At 39.8% G+C, this 19,820-nt stretch overlaps 1 protein-coding gene across 13 annotated transcripts in view; it reads left to right on the forward strand.

Annotated features, from left to right (window-relative positions):
* kirrel3b (kirre like nephrin family adhesion molecule 3b) overlaps positions 1–19,599 on the forward strand; it is a 210,245-nt gene extending 190,646 nt beyond the window's left edge. For 4 of the 13 annotated variants that reach the window (XM_088078676.1, XM_088078679.1, XM_088078677.1 and 1 more), the window contains 6 exons: positions 2,844–3,054; positions 5,372–5,479; positions 6,001–6,084; positions 6,395–6,510; positions 7,197–7,283; positions 14,187–19,599. In XM_088078676.1, coding sequence (XP_087934802.1) covers positions 2,844–3,054; positions 5,372–5,479; positions 6,001–6,084; positions 6,395–6,510; positions 7,197–7,283; positions 14,187–14,648 — 1,068 coding nt within the window. In that variant the 3' untranslated portion in view covers positions 14,649–19,599. The remainder of the gene's footprint in view (positions 1–2,843; positions 3,055–5,371; positions 5,480–6,000; positions 6,085–6,394; positions 6,511–7,196; positions 7,284–14,186) is intronic. The other 9 variants (XM_088078678.1, XM_088078687.1, XM_088078680.1 and 6 more) reach the window with 7 other exon arrangements.
* The last annotated feature ends 221 nt before the right edge of the window (positions 19,600–19,820 follow it).

Consider the following 19,820-nt stretch of genomic DNA (forward strand, 5'->3'; position numbering starts at 1 on the left):
TAATTTGTCTTTCTCACTCTTTAGCCGAGAAAATACATTTCCTTGTTTGTTAGTTAAAAATCAGCAAAAACTAATCATGTAATTCTCACCAGTCACCCGTGCACTAAGACGCCTTGAACAAAAGGATCCACTAAATGACACGTGTTAAATGATCATAGCACTGCATAAATAAATCCAGTATATGCAAATAGCTATTATTTTTCTGCATTCCCCCTCATCCACATCACTCCAAGTGTCAGCACCACTTCACATTAGTCCATCATGTGTCAGACCTGTCACTTCCTTATACCTATTATGCCCTGCAAAAATTTCAAGCCCCCTCAGTTTTCTGACATTTTGTTTTGCCATAATTTCAAAAAACATTAATTTCAAAATACTCTGTTTGAGTTGCTCTCTATCACAGGGACACCAAATTTAATTGATTTGAAATAAATGTGAACGCATGAGTTTGAAATCTCAAAACATGCTCACAATTACTCACAGTTAGACTTTGTTTGACCTTGTGTTTCTATAATGAATAAGACAAGGTTATGTGATAGAATAAATTAAGAAAAAAAACCAGACAAATCTCAATGCACGTCCAGTTCAATGCATGTGCCAATTTGCCATCACAGTTTACGAGAAATGTTCTTCAATAATTCTGCTTCATAAAGGATACTGAATTGATTAAAATAAATGAAAGGGGTTTGTTATTGTTATTAAGGTGTAGTTATTTTAGTCTTATCATAGTTACCATATTCAAAATAATGCACAGTATCTTATGCCCTACCTTCTTCTATTTCTCTAATTCAAAGCAGTCGCTACTCTACAAATGGTTGCTTGCAGTTTTCAAACAGCCCAATACAAAAAGCACCATAATTCCAACACTGCATTGAGAAGACATCTGCCTTCAGTACAAATGATTTGCAATTGTCCTTTAGACTTTACCTCAAAGGATGCTGAAGATGCCACAGATATCAATGGGGTGGCAGCTTGTCAAACGAAGATGAAGGAGCAAAAGACCTGTTAACAGAAAACATTTTATTTACAACATTTTTAACCATAACACTGTTTTTACCATTTAGAGTACAATATAGCATTCAGTTCATATCACTCTGATACCTCTCTAAATCGTTAAACTATTCACCAGATAAAATTACCTTATGTCCCCATTGACCAGTATCTTGATCTCCCCTTATACCTATTCCTTTATTATTGTTGAGTTTGAAGTTTATCTATTCATGGTCATAGTGTGTATCCATGGAGATGTGTGGGCTACTATTAGCAACATAAAGCTGCCTGACAAAGTGAAAAAATCATCCAAGAACATATAGGTAAAAGACTGAATGATAACAAGTTAGCACCGTCCCATTAAACACCTTCCAATGAACTCAAGCCCCGACTGAAAGGAGGATCCATTTATAAACACTGGGTTGTTGTGTGTTGACTTTGTAAGCTTGAATGCGACAACAGGTCTCTTGTTCCATCCCTGCTTTAACATATGGTTGTTGTTACCAGGGTCAAGGATGAACAGGTTGCTATTCTTTTGGTCACCGACCTTACTAGATAGCTTGTTGGTCGTTAGCATATGAACAAGCTTGCTGGCTGTGGCTTTTCACCTGCACAAAAGGAGGTTTTAATGTAAACATGCAAGGTTGTATTTACAATCAATAAAACTCACCTAAAGTTGTTGTGTGTTTCCTTCATGACTTTGAAGGCTACATCCAATATTTCATACTTCATGTCTTCAAGGGTCTACAGTTGTGCTATCAGCTCTGTGAGGCTGTCTGTGGGAAGAGCAATGCTTTAAGCTGAAAGCTAATGCCATCATGCCAACATGTTTACAATAAAAATGCTAACATCATTTTATTTAGAAAAAGTTACCATGTTTGCCATCTTAGTTTAACATGTCAGCACATTAATTTATTAGCAAATCATTTGTTTTGGTCAGAAACAAAATTGGACACATTAAAAATTCCACCAGCTGGAAGGGCAACATGACAAGTTGAGGAATTGGCAAACTCTTTTTAAGGGGAGAATGAATATCTGTACCAAATCTCATGCATTCTGTCGTGTAGTTGTTAATATATTTTCCTCAATAGAGTGCCCCAGGGCTGACTTTCTTCTGTGGGTACTTACACATTTTGTTCAGCAAGATAATCTACACAAATGAACACCACTTCAATTAGTTTTAAAGCCTTAATGCAATGTGCTATATATATGCTATAAAATAACTACTCTATGGTCGCTTTACACGCCACCAGAACAAGGCTGTAAAGCAGTGTTCGGTCTGATGATGTTCTGTAGTCTCATTTAGCCACCTGTTAGTAACCACTTTTTTGAGACACATTAAAGCTTCAGAATCCACAAATCAAATCAATTTGCTCAGAGTTCAGAGGTTTAAGTACTTGTGAAAGACGTTTGAAAGCAGCACAAGCAAAGAAAAGTGATGTCGATACAGGTTTACTGGAGTATTTCATGTTATAGAACAAAACATGAAAGTCTCTTAAGCTTGTGTTAACCACAGACCTTATCTACACAAAATACTACTCGGAAAACCAATTAACTTCAAGATGAGGTAACCGGGATTGCGGAAATGCTAACTCATTTCATGGTTTTAGGACTTGTTCCTGGGGCACTTTGTACCAGAAATATCAACCTTATGTTGGCGCTAAAGGAAAGGTCAGGGGGATCACCAATTAGAAGGCCTATGCATTTGCGTGTGTTTCGTTGTTTGTTTACTTGTAAAACACAAGACACTAAAAAAATACAGGGACACATGTATTAAAACATCACTCCACGTCGCCGTTGATGCTCAATAACTAAGAATACGTGTCACCTGTTTACCCTCTGTCTTTTCTCAGGCCTGGTCGTGGAAGGAAACCGTGTTGGAGTCTGGAACATCCGGCCGTTACACCGTGGAGACTGTCACCACAGAAGAGGGCGTAATCTCCACACTGACCATGAGTAACATTGTCCCGGCCGACTTCCAGACCATCTACAACTGCACAGCGTGGAACAGCTTTGGCTCGGACACCGAGATAATTCGCCTTAAGGAACAAGGTGGGAGCCAAGGTTCGACAGGTTCCACCTTCCTCTTATTCAAATCACTTGACTGTGGTTTTCTATATAGTGGTAGATGGCAGATGGTGACAAAACTGTGGTGTTTTGTGTGCATCACTGTGGTTGTGCCTGCCCTATGTCTGTTTGCTTGAGAATGCATTTTAGCATCTGTGATCGGGTAAGTACATGTGCATATGCTTTTTTTTTTACGTTGGTAGTAAGTATGAAGCGGGATTTTATAGTAACCTCCTGTATATTCTTGTGTATTTTTTGGTCAGTTTTCCTTTGATACACCAGCTAAATGCAGTTGCATCCCTAAAGGGGGGGAGGTCCAATAGGCATCCATTGGTACCAACCATGTCAGCATAGCTTAGTCAGTAAAAAGGTTAAATAATGCTCGAAAGTTAGGTTAAATTTTTGCAAGGGAACGACTGATATGACCACTTTTAAATGGCTCCCTGCTCACTTTAAGATATCTGAATGAACAGCCCATTCTCATTCCAAAGTCATTATAAACCATCACTTTTGCAGTGATTGTGACACCAAAAGCCACATTTTGCGTCCACATGACACACCGCAGGATGTCATCAGCTGAGAACGTGGCCTGAAAGAACTGTTTGCGGTTCCATTAATGCCACTAGACGGCCAGGCAGCACTTGCCCCAGCACTATGAGACATGGAAGGTTGGTGTCACTTGCGAACCCGGACAGACAGAACCTTTCACATCTGCAAGATACGCTGCCAGTCACAGCATAATATAATTAGCAAAAAGGTCTCTATAGGGCAGGCAGGATGGACAGTGAATGGATACAGCAAACCCCAGACTTTCATGCGGGAGTCTGGTGTTCGCTTCCCATCTAAATGTGGAGTGGTTTTTCTACACCTTTCCACGTACCTCTTTTGCCTAATCCTAACCATCTGTGCCAGCATGTGCATTAGTTAATGTCCCGGCATTGGTTACCATGTGCTTTTGTTACCTAAACATAAACACGTCCAGCATAATCCCACCATCTGCTTGTGTTGACATCATGGTAGCAGCATCCCGGAACATCAGTAGCAGATGTGGAAGGATACCTAGAGCATAATATGTAGACGCCAAAGTTCACTGCAAAGCGACCATATGTGATGACTAGGGATGAGAACCTGTTGGAATTAATTTGGGTTCTATGGGTGCCCATAGACTACTATCAGAATAATGTTATCCAAAATGACCATTTCACCAACTTGGAACTGCAAGATGGTAATACAAAGTTACACTGCATGGCCTAAATTCTGAAGCGTTTGATGTACAGTAAATGTGATGATGACACCAATGAATTCCTAACAAATTAGTCTTCTGGGTTAACATAAAGTCCACTCCCTTGTAGATGAACTAGTGACCTTAAGCATATATTGCATGCTGAATATAAACTAGTGCTTCTAGATTTCTTAATGTAAAAGAGACTTAATACATTCTCTGTATCTGCTGCTTAAAAAAATAAATGCTTTCTATCTGTTGACCTTTTCCCCTCTATGGTAAGGGAAGCTGTGTTTTCTACCCATTTATCGCAAATGATAAATTATAAGCCGCTTATGTGAAAGTGACATTGATCAATGAAGACATTAAATAGGCTTTAATGGTGTAGGAAGAGCACTTGGTTGTTTTGCATTTGTTTAAAATGCGAGAAGGTCATAAACGTGGGATGGTAACTCAGGTCATTAAAGTGTGTTTTAATGAGAACCTTTAATGGTGGAACAGCATATAGATGCAGGTTTAATCTTTTCCCAGTTGCAAATGTACTGTAACATCCTCACAAAAACACACAAGCATGATTATGCTTAAACTAATGCACACAGCCTTGCACTCTACACAGTGAAAATGAAAGCCCTCGGTGAAAGGCTTCTATTAGGCTCAATGAGTGTAAATTAAAAGTTATTAGACAGAAGGATAATGAGACAATATTAGTAGGGAAAATCTTTACCCACCCTGGTAACAAAAGGTTTGGTAATAAGTTTTTGTTTGGATCTCATTGCTGAACTTATTTTTTTGCTGTGGCACTGTGCCTGTGTATTTTTATTTCCCAGCCTTGTGCCTCAGGGATAATGTCAAAGTCACTTAGAGGGATGAAATATAGCATATCTTTTAGTTCCTGTTTGCTGCAGACACAGAAAAGAAGCAGAGACTAGGAGAACTGCATGTGTGTGCCCGACAGAGAGAAATGGCCTCCACATTATATCTGCTTGCTGTTCTGTACTCTCTGTCATGCACCCAATATTGAATTTAATGTACATTTGAGATGTTTGTTGTGTGTTATTGTAGAAGGACATTTCTCTTTGTTGCTCTCTGCAGAATCTCTCCCAGTGGCGGTGATCATCGGCATTGCTGTGGGAGCTTTTGTGGCCCTCATTGTCCTCATGGGCACCATCGGAGCATTCTGTTGCACCCGCTCCCAGAGAAGTACGACTCCTCTTCCCCCTGTTACATTCACTGAAGCATGCATGCCAAAGTACTGCATCGCCCCTAAGCACCCCAGAAAAAAAATGTCCATCCATTTAAACACAGATATTGTTTTCATTCATCAGCTTGCAGGATTTCTGCAAATTTTGTCTTGAGGTTTCTTAAATATGGGACATCTATTAAAAAAAAAAAAAGATTATATCGCAAGCTGCTGGAAGAAATTTTCTGACACAAGATAAATTGCCGAAACATAGAGTCACACTGAATACAAGATTAAATCACTTGTCGAGATGGACATCTTTTTGTGGTGCAGAGATAGCCAGATTGTAATAAGGGCTCATTTCATGCAATCTCAGTCTGGCTGCATTCGCTTTTGAGGCTATTTACATCCTGCGCTATGTTCACTGCCACCCACCCATGTACCAAGTGACTCAGGTTAGAGACAGTCAGCCACTGTCTCTATCCAAGAACCAATTTGTGCTACTGGTCCCTTCAGCATGTCTATTGTCTGTATACTACAGAGGAAGCGCACCTGGTTATGCCCTCACTGCCCGTCTCCATCTGTGCTCACCAGAGAGAACTTGCAAGCAAAATTAAGACAGAAAGTAAGACCTTGTTATATGACAGTATCATCAGCATTGTCCCGAAACAGAATGAGCCACCGTGGAAAGGCTGTGTGAGATTGCATATGTATGCAGAAAAAAAGATAATCTTTTGTTGGCAGGAAACAAATGATTAATAATGATTTGTATTGTTTTTTTGGGAAATTGGGGGAGCTCTCACAAACCAAACCCAGGGATCTTTGCTAAATTCTGTAATGCTGCAAACTGCACTATGGGGAAATTATAATGTCAACACATACAGGATGGTGTTTATTCAGCTTATTGAGATATATGTGTCGTCTGTTTCTGCCAGATCTGAAAGGAGTTGTGTCGGCGAAAAACGACATCCGGGTGGAGATTGTGCACAAAGACCACAATGCAGCACGAGAAAACGAAGAGCACACCTCCATGAAACAACTGATGGTGAGTGTGAGTGTCTCTACATACTACTTTCAACTTATTGTTCCTGTTTTCAGAAATGAAATTAAAAAATGTTTGGGTTTTTTTATGTTTATGTGTTTGTCCTTTTTAACATAATGCATGCAACAAGAGGCATTTAGATTGTGTATGTGCTGTATGTAAGGCATCAGGTCTATATTTATCTCTGATGCCACAAGTCGTATGAGCAGAACAGACTCCAATACATTGTAACTATGCAGATGCTGATGCATACTGGATAATCCTACAGTGGGTGTACTTCTGTATATACATGCCTTCTAGACACACAAAGAACTGTTTCCTCTTTGGAGCTGTACCAGTGTTTTGGTTATCATGCAGCTTGCTCCAGGGCTGGGCTATTTGCAGTGTGAGGTTTTACATTTTCTTTTTTAAAAAAATCCTTAATATAGTTGGTACTTGATGTTAGTGCACGGAAATGAGCTTAGCTACCTTACAAATCTGCATTCTGTTGAGATAAATAAAAGATTCACGTATACATTATTAATGGTCCCTGCCAGCCCGTGAGTGAAGGTGAAACATGTCTGACTGATATTTTTTTAAAAAAAAGAACAAGTGATGAAAGTGAAATCTTTCCGTCTCAAAATGTCTTTTTACTCTGAGTGGAAGAGTTTCGGAAACTACACAGACGCTTTTGTATATTCTTCATTTCCATGCAGGTTGAGCGAGGAGAGTTCCAGCAGGAGTCTGTTCTGAAGCAGCTGGAGGTATTACAAGAGGAAGAGAAGGAGTATCAGCACATTAAGGTACGACTCATGTACAACGACCGCATGGTGGAGGGTAAAAGGTGGTGAGAGAGCGCCTTTGGGGTAGTGGGTGGTCTTTAACTCTGGGACCAAAATAGCAGAAAAGCATTAATCCCTCTCTCACTACGCATGATATTCCAAGGATAAATCCAGAGGCAAAATTACTCCTGTTAGTGGTCTGATTTTTATTAATTAGTCTCTCATCAAAGGTGGTTCAGATAATCAGAAACTGGTTGGCCCTGAAGCTGTTTTTTAAGTTACTTAAAGTGTTATTTATACCGGATAGATGGGATTGGAATGTTTTTACAGATATACAGGACTGGAAGAAGTGTTGGCTATTTATAAGGTGCACCGATTTTGCTCTCAGCAGCATTTTCTAGCCCTTTTAAGTGATGTGGTTATTCAATACTGAATTTGGAATGTACTTTCCTTTTTTAAAAAATCTTTTTCAACTCGGACTTTAAAGCAACATTCTGTTCCCATTAATGTGTCTGTCAAATCAAAACCACTGGGACCTGCAGATAAACTTCTGAACCTCTCCACTCTATTAAGCAGTTTGGTATCTCAGCCAGGAATATTAAGTTTGTTTCACCTTTAATAATAATGCATGTGACTATTTTGGTCCCAGTGTTGTAATTTCAGAGCAGAACTACTGTTTATGATGAGTATGTTTGTGAGGTCTTACACCATTATGTCATTCATTATTCATTCATTCATCGTCATATGTATTCAAATATTCCCTATTGCTTCCTAAATATATTAATATAATAGTGCGCACAGTCAGTGCCAGACCTAGCACATTCGGTGCCCACGCAAACTTCCCCTGGTACCTCCACCCCCCTCCCAAATAATGAGAATAGAAAAAAGATTATTTATTATTATTAATATAATTTTTAATCATCCAGTAAGAAATCAATACAAACATTTCTTTTTTTGTACTGTGGCCCAGATGGTTTTTGCCTTTTCAGTCTCTTTTCTTTTTTATTTTCTCTGGAAACTTTTTAATTTCAGCAAGAAGCAATCTACTCTCTTAAAACAAGTCACAAAACAATTTAAAACAAAAATTCACCTTTTTACAGCATTGTAGTTTGTCTGATTGTGAAAGTTAAGCCAAAAGTGGGTAAACTCTCTGACTGGCAACATGTTGCATACTATCCTGAGAAAATACAATTAGAGGCTCATCCTGTTATTTAAATCACACTATATAGAATATTGACCCACTGTGTTACACCCAATGATCTCATCTTTACAACCAGTACTCATTATGATCACATCACTGCTAAGTAGCCACTGTCACCATCAGTATGTGAGAAAGAAGTAAACACGGTATGAGTTACAGCCCAGTTTCGACCCCTCTGGTGGCAGGTAACAAAAAACAATAATGCTATTTTTAGAAACTCAATATGAGTCTGACCCCATGCACTCAATTCACTGTTTGATCAATGATATCAACTCTATATGTAAATCCCTTGATATCAAAAGTGCTGCAGCATAAACCTCTTGGAGCCGATATGCAGGCAGTTTCTGTACATATGGAAAAAAAAATACTAAAATGTCACTGTGGTCAGATCCAGCCAAATGTGCCTTATTCAGTGGAGGATTCAATGAATGTAATAAAAACTGACTTTAGTGCTATTTATAGCCATCCGCCCATTTACATGGCAATGAATGGATCAGACTGTGCAGACGACAAGGCGCTTTGCTTTCAGTTCTCCCATTGCACATGAAAGTACTTTACCACTTGTAACTCTTGCAATAAATGATCCGCATACGGTTTGGCAGATTGTTACAGATTCATGTTTTAAAGCCTCCTTTCACTTCCTGAGAGGCTAACTTCAATGAAAGGACACCTTCTCTTCTCTTCTATGTGTGCATTATTCTGCTGTTGTAAAGTCACCTGTAAAACTGCAATTACTGCAAGATTTCAAATTAATTAAATATTCGCTGCTAACAGCTGTTACACTACTATATGGAGAGTTAAATACATTTTTCGCTGAAAGACGAAGCAGTCGTGCTTATCCCATTTGTTTGTGATAGTGTTTCTTTAATAATCCCTTTGGTGCAAGAAGCAGCTAGCCCCCAGGTATTTTCACATGATCTAGTCTGGACTCCATTCAAAAAGGTTGGACACCACAGTAGTAAAGAGTCAAAGCTGCATATTTGCATTAACCAAAAGTTAAATAACATTCAATCAGAAATCCATTGTGGTACCTCTTTGAAGGTCCAGTGTGTAAGATTTTAGATGAATAAAGCAGTTTCACATTAAAAACAACAAGCTGTGGTGGCCAATGCAAAAAATGCAAATGGCCCTATATTGACGCAGTGGACCCACTCCCCATGTAGACTTAAACTGCTAATTGTGAGGTAACAAAAACACGATAGTTCTTATTTTTAGCTGATAATACAAGAAAACATAATTGAGTGTAAATGCAAAGCATTCCATTCAAACTTCAAATTATTCAGCTCAATTCAACTTCACCATTCAACCATTCAACTTCTTCATTTCATTCATACTTTCCAAAATATTCAACATTTTCGGGCATTTTTCCACATTTATTTAAATGGATGGAATGTTCAAACATGCCAAAGGTTCAACTTTCTTCAAGCAATTTCAAAACCTAACACCTCCTTCATACATTCACCCACAAACGTCATTCCTCCTTTGTAATATTCCGCATCTTGTCTTTATTCATACTTTCAAATATCATTCATACTTTTTTTAAATATTCAAACTTGTTTGAAACTTTCTCAAAATGCCAATTTCATGATTTAACATATGTGTCTATGGGATGGAATGTTCAATCTTGAAACACATCACCTTTTTTCAAGCATATTCAAAACACTTCTCCTTCCTCATACTTTCATGTTAAAATTCCATTCCACTTATAAAATATTCCACATCATGTCTTTATTAGAGATTGCATACAACTTTTCAATATCGCTTATAGTTTTTGAAATATTCAGACTTGTTTGAAACTTTGTCAAAATGCCAAAATCAAGATTTAACATTGGTCCCTATGGCAGAGAATGCTCGCACCTAGAGTAAGGGACACAAACTGTGACAGTGCAGACAGCCTCCCAAACATTTCTCTCTCTCTTGCCAGGGCATCTACAGCTGTTGCTAGCCACACACCGTCTTTGGTGAGAATATAGTAAAACATGTGCTCTTTCTAACGTGACTTCCTCTGATGTGACTTCGGAATCAATCAGATTTACACAGCTCCTACTGTGAGCCTGAAAGGGGAAAAATCCACCAACTGTCGCATATAACTCAATGAAAGATGATTCCAGAAATCTCTGCAGAGCAGCAGTTCATGCATCACTTTAGCCTGTGCTAAATCTCACGTTAAACTTTTCAGACACAGAATTTACACAGAAATGTTCCTCTGGCTGCCGTCTCTCTAACAGTATATGTCTGAAGTGTCCTGGAAGTATTGTCATTGACTGAGGGCCATTTGTTTGAGTGGATGTTCACCTCAAATTTCTGACATTAACAGGCAGACCCAGCACCTCACCCAGCAGTGACTGTTACCACAGCAACTTGTCAGGACTGCTGGACACACCAACATTCTGACACACAAACAGACACGCACACACAGGATTTGGCGTATTCTACAGCAAAAATCAGCAGTTTTGAAAATAAACCAACACATGTAAGACACCGTTCTGTGTATTTTCTGGATATTATTAAATATTTCAACCATATTCAAACTAATTAGACCTCTTTACACACTTCAACAACTCTTATTACTTCACCATCTTCTAACAAGTACAAGCCAGCTTTTCAGTGTTGCATCAGCTTTCAGCAGGATTTCAGATATTCTACATGATGAGTATTATTTAACATTATACAACCGTTAGTTCCAACCAAGCAATTTGATTGGTCGAGAGGCATTTCATGAGTGCTGATATTGGAGTACAATATCATTGGGACTGTTAACTTTTAACTCTGCATGTATCACTCCGCTTCACGGACGTTAGTACGGTGAAAGCACAGGTTCAAGCAGCTAGTTGGCGCTGTTCAAGTAGCTGTCAGTTGGTCAGGTTGAGGGAGGAGAGAGGAGAGAGAGGAGTGGGGGGCGAGCAAGAAAGGTCGGGAATTTTAAAGTATGACTTAAGCTGACTGTATCTACGCTGGAGTTACTAAAAGTTATGAGGAAGCCCAGGAGGGAGCAGCTGTGACGGACGGGTTTTGGTGAACCGCCGTTCAGTGGGAGTAAACCAGCTGTTATAGATGTTACACAGATGTGCAGTGAGACAGGGACACACTTACATCTTACACTATCCACAGCCTGAGCGACACACCGACAAACACACACCCTGTCTAATACAGAACTTGAGGTGACGGAGATCACGGCAGTGAGCGGACACACACTGGAGCGACGAACTGTCTTATCAGACTAACTCATCTGAATCACACAAATTGTCTGTTAACAGACTCTGATTTCACTGAAATTACAGAGATAACTATTCATGATACTAAGCATCTGCTCTGTACAATACATGAAGACAGAGCTAACACAGATTAGCAAGCAGCGTGCAGGAAAACATTTATGTGTTGCAAGGCAACGGCTAGCACGTCCAGCGGTTGCGGAACTATTTGTGTCGGCGGAGCCAAAAAAATCATTAAAAAAACAAACAAATCATAATCTGTTGTCACTTGTTACTATTAACAAATAAAAGACGCTTCAAGAACTGTTGTATAAAAGCAATATCACGTCTGTTGTGCTGTATATCATCACAGCTATAATTATCTTTGGCAATTATCGTGGCTACAACCAAATCACAGCCGTGATGATATACCAGCACAACATCACTCCCTCTCGTGTGATATTGCTTAATTTTAATGACATTCATACTAATTAAACTCATTCCAACTTTTTCAGATATTCCTATTACTTCACCGTCTGCTAAAAAATTCAAGCAAGCATTGCAGTGTAGCGTCAGCTTTTCAGCAAGCTTAAACATATTCTACATGATTAGTATCACTCAAAATTTTAAAGACATTCAACCAAATTTAACGTGTTCAAACTTTTTTAGGTGTTTATACTACTTCACGTTCAAGTCATTCAAGCAGGCATTTCAGCGTAGCGTAAGCTATTTAGTATGAGCACTGCAGCATTGCGTAAGCTGAGCATTCACGCTTGCAATTTCTTCAGAAATTGCCTTTTCTAGTTATTTTATCATATTTTATTTCTGCCTATTATTTCTCCCTAAATACTACACACAATCTTTAAATCTTATCAAAATACACAGAAGCAGCAATTTGTTTCTACATCCTGTCCTTGTGCAAGAGAGATTCTCAATATTTATGTACAAGTTTCTGTAAAATATATTCAAACGTGTGGGGAAAGTGTTTACTATACCTTGAGACAAACTCCCTTGTTGCTTTTCATGTAAATGCATCGGTAAATCAAGCACAGCGGATTATCTCAGCAGGTGTTTCTTCCACCTATGACCCGTATTCTTGTTGGTGGTTGACTGTAGATGGAATGTGGATGAATTCTCACACTGCAGTTTATATTTAACAAACATGATATCACCATTCTGACTCTGTATGAGTGATACAGGTGATGTTTGTTCAGACTCTGCAGCATACTGGAGCTGCCACAAATTCTGACCCGTTCATTAGTCCTTCAGTCCAAACGGACGTTGGCGTTGGCTCTCTGGAGTGTGCTTCTGTTGTGTCTGCCTGCTTACCTGCTCCCACTGGGGCCGGATTTTTTTGATCCCAGTTAATGACAGCATGCACAAGGCGAGAGCACAGGGGGGGACTGAACAAGGGATGAAGGCCAGGTGCAAACAGTCTTCCTGTCTGCTGTCTGATAATGACTAGCATAACGAGAATCCTCTCAGGTTGTCTCTCTCATTTCCCCATTATAAGCATTCTTCCTTTGGGATTTGCCACCATGCTCACTCTGCTTGACATTCACATACATTCACAAGAGGACATGAAAAACACACATACACACACACAATCATGCCCTTATTGGACCCTTAGCAACAGCACGGAGTTATTTCAGTGCGAACATGAAATTGCAGACACTACAATCCATTTAGGTCCAATTAAAGCTGGTATGTGAGTGAACTTTGCAGTGACACGTTGGATGCCAAGCTATGAATCATCAAGGCCCACTTAATTAGCAAGAAACACGATTTTAAGGTTAGCGTAGGGGCTGACTAAATCCTAGAATTAAGCTTCGCTACTGTTTTGCGTTTCTTTCTTATGATATACACGGCAGCCTGTTTTCCTATTTATTCAGAAATTTGAAAGGTAATTACTGCCAGTTTGACCTTGGCTCCTGTTGAGCTTTGAGAAAATGACTCGTAAATGCATATAAAAGGGTTTGGTTTTGTTTTTCCCCTCTTTTTCCTGTATTAATTTTCTATTACGTAATGCTGAGGGAAAAAGAGAAAATATATAACAATAATAATAATCAGGGGTGTAAATGTAGACAATGTAGGCAGTGCGATTGCACTGGGGCCCATAAGGTAGGAGGGCCCATGAGGTAGGAGGGCCCATCCAACAATACAGAAAATTAGACCTATATGAAAGAAAACCACTTTCTATATACACCTGTGTTCTAAAAACTATTATTTTCTTGAAAGAAGCCACTTACTATATATATTCCCTCAAAAAAGCAGACACATCTCTGTCATGGTTTGTTTTTTGTTTGTTTTTTTGTTTTTTGTAAAATAGTCAGAAATCTATCATCTATAATAAAATATGATGCTTACTGTACACTCACAATAAAAACAAACAATGAAGTAATAATGTCTTATTTTCTATGGTATTTTTGTCATACAGATATGCACTGATGATTGCTGGGTAATAAGCAACGTTGATGTTGTCCTTATGCCACTGATGATAATAATGATCTTTCTTTCTTTCTTGTGTTTTAGGACCCTACTAATGGCTACTACAGTGTCAATACCTTTAAAGAGCACCACACACCTACCATGGCTGGGAATCAATCCACAGAAGTGAGGAACCCCACCAACACTGGTACATTGGGTAAGCAGCGGGTACCAACAGGCATGTCCTTCACCAACATCTACTCCACTCTGGGAGCAGGTCCAAACCGGCTGTATGACTACAGCCAGCGCTTCGTGCTTGGTATGGGCAGCAGCTCCATTGAGCTGTGCGAGCGGGAGTTCCAGCGCGGCTCGCTTAGCGACTCAAGCTCTTTTATCGACACACAGTGTGACAGCAGCGTCAGCAGCTACAGTAAGCCGGACGGCTACGTGCAGTTCGACAAAGACAGCAAGGCATCAGCCTCCTCCTCCTCCCACTATTCCCAGTCCTCCTCACAGAACTCAGACCTCACCCGGCCGCTCCAGAAGCGCATGCAGACCCACGTCTGACCACAAGGGGATGGAGAGCATTTGGACAGGGTTTAACGAGCAGCCAGGATTGTAAAACTGTGATAGAATCAGCTCCCAGAAGCCCCTAAAGTAACAAGGTTACAGTTTCCTTTGGACGCCTGGAAAGCAGGGGCTGGTTGGCTTTAATACACAGTGTGACTTGTTTAGACTTCTCAATGTCCCAAAAAGTGGATCAAGAAGCCTTATATTTCCCTCAAGCTTAACTCATCAACCACCTCCTTTTTTAACCCATAATCAGAACTGTGCCACAGAGAGGTTATTTGCCAACACAGAGACAACACAAGTTTGGAATTTGAATATTCAACACTTGGTTTCCGCAGTGAAATTGGGCAGGAATACTACAAAGGCTTTGTGTGACAATCAGCTACCCTGGCAAAGACCATTTTTTGCCTTCTGAAGATTGTCATTCAGAAAAACTGAGACTGTTGTTTGGAGTGTTGAAACACTCAGCACGAACATCGCGATAATGAGTGCAAGCCCATGTCCTGCTGCTTCCTTGTAGTTCGAAGCACAAAAATGAATGTGCATGTGGTTTTCAGTTGTTAAAGCAATAACTGTCCTTTCCCCACCTTTCCGTTTCAAACACTGTATGTTAAGCTGGGCTTGATGAAACTCGTCCCCTGCGTGGGCGGAAGAAAACTTTCTCCGTGTGCCCACAGACGTCTCGAACGTTTAAAAGAGCGACTGTTTTTCTCTCCGCAGCAGTATCTGGGCCACAGAGCTGGGCAGATAAAGAGGGGCTGAGATCTCATTTTAAATCCCTGAGTCATTATTTTACTGTGACACAAAAAGAATATCAGTGTACATACGTGACTGTAATTTCTTTCTCTAGATCTAATTTCCCTCACGGAGGACTCTAAATGAGACATGAGCGCCTCTTCTTGTCCATATCTATTTTGCCTTGAGGGTCTGTTTGATCTGTGTCAATACAAACTTTGACTAAGAGAGATAGACATACACTATCAGTTCTTCTGTTGATGGGGAGCTGCATCCTCCACGGTGTTACCGCACCAAATCCAGCTCCAAGGCACGCGGGAGGAAAGCCCACAAACTGCAACTTGTGTTGTATTTGTGAGTTTCTCCTGTGAACGCCGCAGATCATCAGCCATATACTTGAGGGTACCTGTTGAATGAAATGTAAACATTATATTTTAGCTGAGCTTCTTATTGTGTGGTTATCCCATTGCTATTGTCAATATCATTGTTGACAGTGGAGCTTAGTGCACCCTGACTGTATACCTACCTGTGATCGTGCCGGTCATGAAGGGACATGAAGAGCAAATTTAGAAAACGTGTTTTATTTTGCTCTCTGCTGTTAGTTTTTTTTTTTGGCTGCTGTGGAGCTGATGGTGTCACACTGACTCTTTTAAAGTGCATCCTTTTTTTTCTTTGTTTTTTTTTTGTTCTGTACTGTATGTGACATATATGAAATTGGATTTATTGTTTAATCAATGACACTGTATTGTTTTAGTTGGGAGACAGTAGTGATTTAACTTGCAGCTACCCAAAAGCTCCTGAAAAGTTCAGAGTGAGCCTGCTGTCAAGAGTATCGTTGTCAAAGTGTGCAAAGTAATGACTGGGAGGGTGTTGCTTTTTTTGCAGTACTAAACACTGGGAATGCTAATGCAGATTTGTGCGTAGGGCAGATACTGTCAAGCAAATGGGCAAAAATCCTTTATCTTTTATTATAAACTGGATGCAACCACACACCACACTTCAGTGTGTCAAGTAAAATTTGGACCTCGTAATAAGATGTTAGGGTTAGGAGGTTAACCAAATCATAATCAAACAAGGGTCGTTATCAGAGCTTATTGTCGTCTCCTTAAGGCTCATTTATTCTCGACTTGAGATACGCATACTAACACAGAAGGAGCCCTCTGTCCGTACTCGTTAATGTCGCCAGTATTGTTTTCTGAAAGCTTATGGATGCGGATAAAAACAGATGAGTACCAGCGGAAATTGTGGCGGCAGTGTAGCCTAGTCAAGCCAGACACGCACTGCATACAAAGACATTTTGAAAAATCGTAAAAGAACTAATATAGTGAAACAAAAACTCTATCCGCGTTATGATATATTTAATGACCTCAAAGACTATCGCAGTCTATAACACTACCTCTGTAAAAAGGTACCACATTACGACCCTCCCCTCTCTGCCCTCGAGTGCCATCCAGTGGATTCATTTTTGCCAACATAAAGGACGCACGGATGTATGCAGACAGAGACAGTTTGAAATGAACTGATCTATTTGCGTATGTAAAGGGAGCATGAATGAGCCTTTAAGCTGTCAAAGCAGGCCCTTTGACGAGGGCAAGAATTTACAGTAAACATAGATCATTTTTGTAACAGCCGCAGTTACATCATACATTACATCACATTTGATTTTAGCCATCAAAGCTTCATTTGTCTTTCAAGGTTCTGTTCCAGACATACCTTTATAGAATCAGCTTGTGCATTATTTGATCAGTTGTTTGAAGGGTAAAGAGAAGTTCCTGGAAAATAACAGTAGATTGCTGTAGAAGGAGTGAAAACAGTGGCTCACAATGTCAGTGTCACTTTAGTTCTGTCAAATCGGAACAGAAAGTATACTAGGTTACAATATATGTTATCTAACTAGGTAGCTTTCTTTAGTATCCTCTGTAGTGGAGCAGTCAATTGGGATGAATTGAGCCTGAAACAACCCATGAAAAACCATGCACAGCATTTCAAACAAAAGCAAGTTGTTGTAAGCACTTTACATTTGATTATATTCAGGGCATTTGAATGGGGTTTTCCACTTGAGTGGCAGCGGTTTGGACTCTAATTTTACAAATGGATTGGTGCCCATTGTACAGCTTAAGACAAAAAGCTCTGTTTCAACGCTGATAATCCAGCTTGGCACTTAGCAGACTGTATATAAATCTCTAATGCTGTCTTTCTCTGTATACAATTTTTCTCCTTGGCTTTTCTTTCTTTTCTCAGTCATATTCCACTATATTAGAGCTCCACAAATCCACATGGCATCAAAATTGTATGATAGACAATCATTTTCACTTTGTTTCCCATCCAAAAATTTCATCAACCTTACTTGTTTCTCACAAATTACATGAAAGCCTTATGCGAGCGGTTTCTCTTCCCCCAGATCTCACGAGGGGAAAACTTACACTCTGTACACGGAGCACATGGGAGGCTATAGGATGAGAAGCTGAGCTTAGCTGGGACAGCTTTGAAGTGAGATGCAGTAAGAGGTTATTATACCTTCAGCCCTTCTGAGAGATGCCCAGATGCCCAGCAATATATTGCATTTGGCACCATGATGACTGTCAAGTATGCCAGTGTCATTTTTTTTACATATTTCTCTCAGCATTTGAGTGCAGGATCAAATTCCTTCCTTGATATCAGCAAAAGTCAATTACAGTGTGATGTAGTTTGCATGGGACAGGATACAGTTTTCATTAATATTATTTGCATATGTTATGCATCATTTTACATCCACAGGTCCAGGATTCAAACATCATTCAAAACCTATTAGGATGCAGACATTCAGCATGTCTCTTTAAAAAAACAAAACAAATTTCCCTCTCCAAAGGGTCCAGTTTTACTTATCTGATGCAGCTCCCGCACTGATCCAAACATAATGCATTTTACCAGTCCAGAGAGTCTGCACACTGCACAGCAAACAAATAAATATTTGATAGGCCAGCCTTCTGTCCCATCCCTCCCATGGCAGCAGCTACAGTGGGCATATGAGTACCACAGGATGCAAGTGCCATGTCAGTCTTTGGGAATCAAAGCCCATGTGGGACAAAGTCTGCCCTGCTCACCTGTGGACGCCTCTCCGGCTGGTGCTGGCGGCGCCTGTTTGCCTGGCTACAAGCACCGCACAGATGCCAGGGCATAACAGATGAATAAACACAAAGACCCGGAACAATTACAAGGGGTTGCTGCCCTTTCCTGATAAAACAAAGCAACTCTTTTAGAGTGGAGGATGTAGGGGAGTCTATTATTCAGAGATGCTAAAGACTAGCCTGTAGTACATAGGATACAGACATTTCAAAGGGTGAGAGTCAGAGGTTATGATCAGTATGGAGTGGACACTCGGTGGTCAGTGTTTGTGATGGATTCTGTGCCCACTGGCTGCATTATATTTGTTTACTGCATAAAACTTTTGGCTTGGCCAAAATAAACTGGGGAAAAACTGGATAAAGAAATGTTGAACATTAGTACTGCCAGTATCTCGCTTATGCTTGCAAAGGGCAGTTTACATGAGGCTATTTAAAGTCTCCCTCATTGTATGATAAGTGTTGCAGTCTGTGATGGAACACATTAGGGAAGATGCCATTTGAAACATTACAGTGATCATCATTCTTTACTGTGTAAATGCTTTCTACCACTCTGTTTCACTCTATCTCTCTCACTTTTCTTTTCTACCAATCAATACCTTGTTAGTACTTTAATAACATGCGACTGTAAGGAAAAGGGCCTGGACTAAATAGAATTTGCAAATAATCCTCAAAGTTTGCTTTTGCCTGCAGGACACACCAGGAATCAGTGTGGTCTGGTTTGCGGCATACAGTGAGCTCTAAGTCACAGAAAATTGAAAGAATCACAGACAAGCATTTGAAAGTCAAATGAGTGCGCTTCTCCGTGATTGGTTGAATTGCTCTGTATTCCAAATAACGCAAACTACTTTTGCAAATACTACATGACCCAGGTCTGAAAAAAGTACTTAACTTAGATGGTCATTTCAAAGAGTTTGTATAAATAGTGAACCATAAGCATAATTGTAATGAAAAGACAACATGTAAATTCTACTGGGTAAACCACTATTTTCAAGCAGTGGCCCTCTGTATCTAAGAAAAAAAAAAGAAAAATGGTTGTATTTTAACTGTACTGGTCTGTGAATCTATGATGCTTTTGCTCTGTATATTTGGAGAATAAAAATGATGTTTGAGTTTGTGTTTATTTTGCACTATTGTCTGTCAGTGGGAATTAACGAGCAGATTGGAGAGTGATTCACAGGGGATGTTCTTACTACTACAAGAATATATCATTTGCTCAGAAGGTCAGTAGGATATTTGCAGAGTCTAAAAGGTTGCATTCACAAATAGTTCTGATCAGGGGTCTCACTGAGAGGATGATACTAACTTGGGTAGATTGGAAATGATGAGTTTC

Source organism: Plectropomus leopardus, chromosome 6 (genome assembly GCF_026936395.1).
Source record: "Plectropomus leopardus strain MGB_pleo_1.0 chromosome 6, ASM2693639v1, whole genome shotgun sequence".
NCBI lineage: Eukaryota > Metazoa > Chordata > Actinopteri > Perciformes > Serranidae > Plectropomus > Plectropomus leopardus.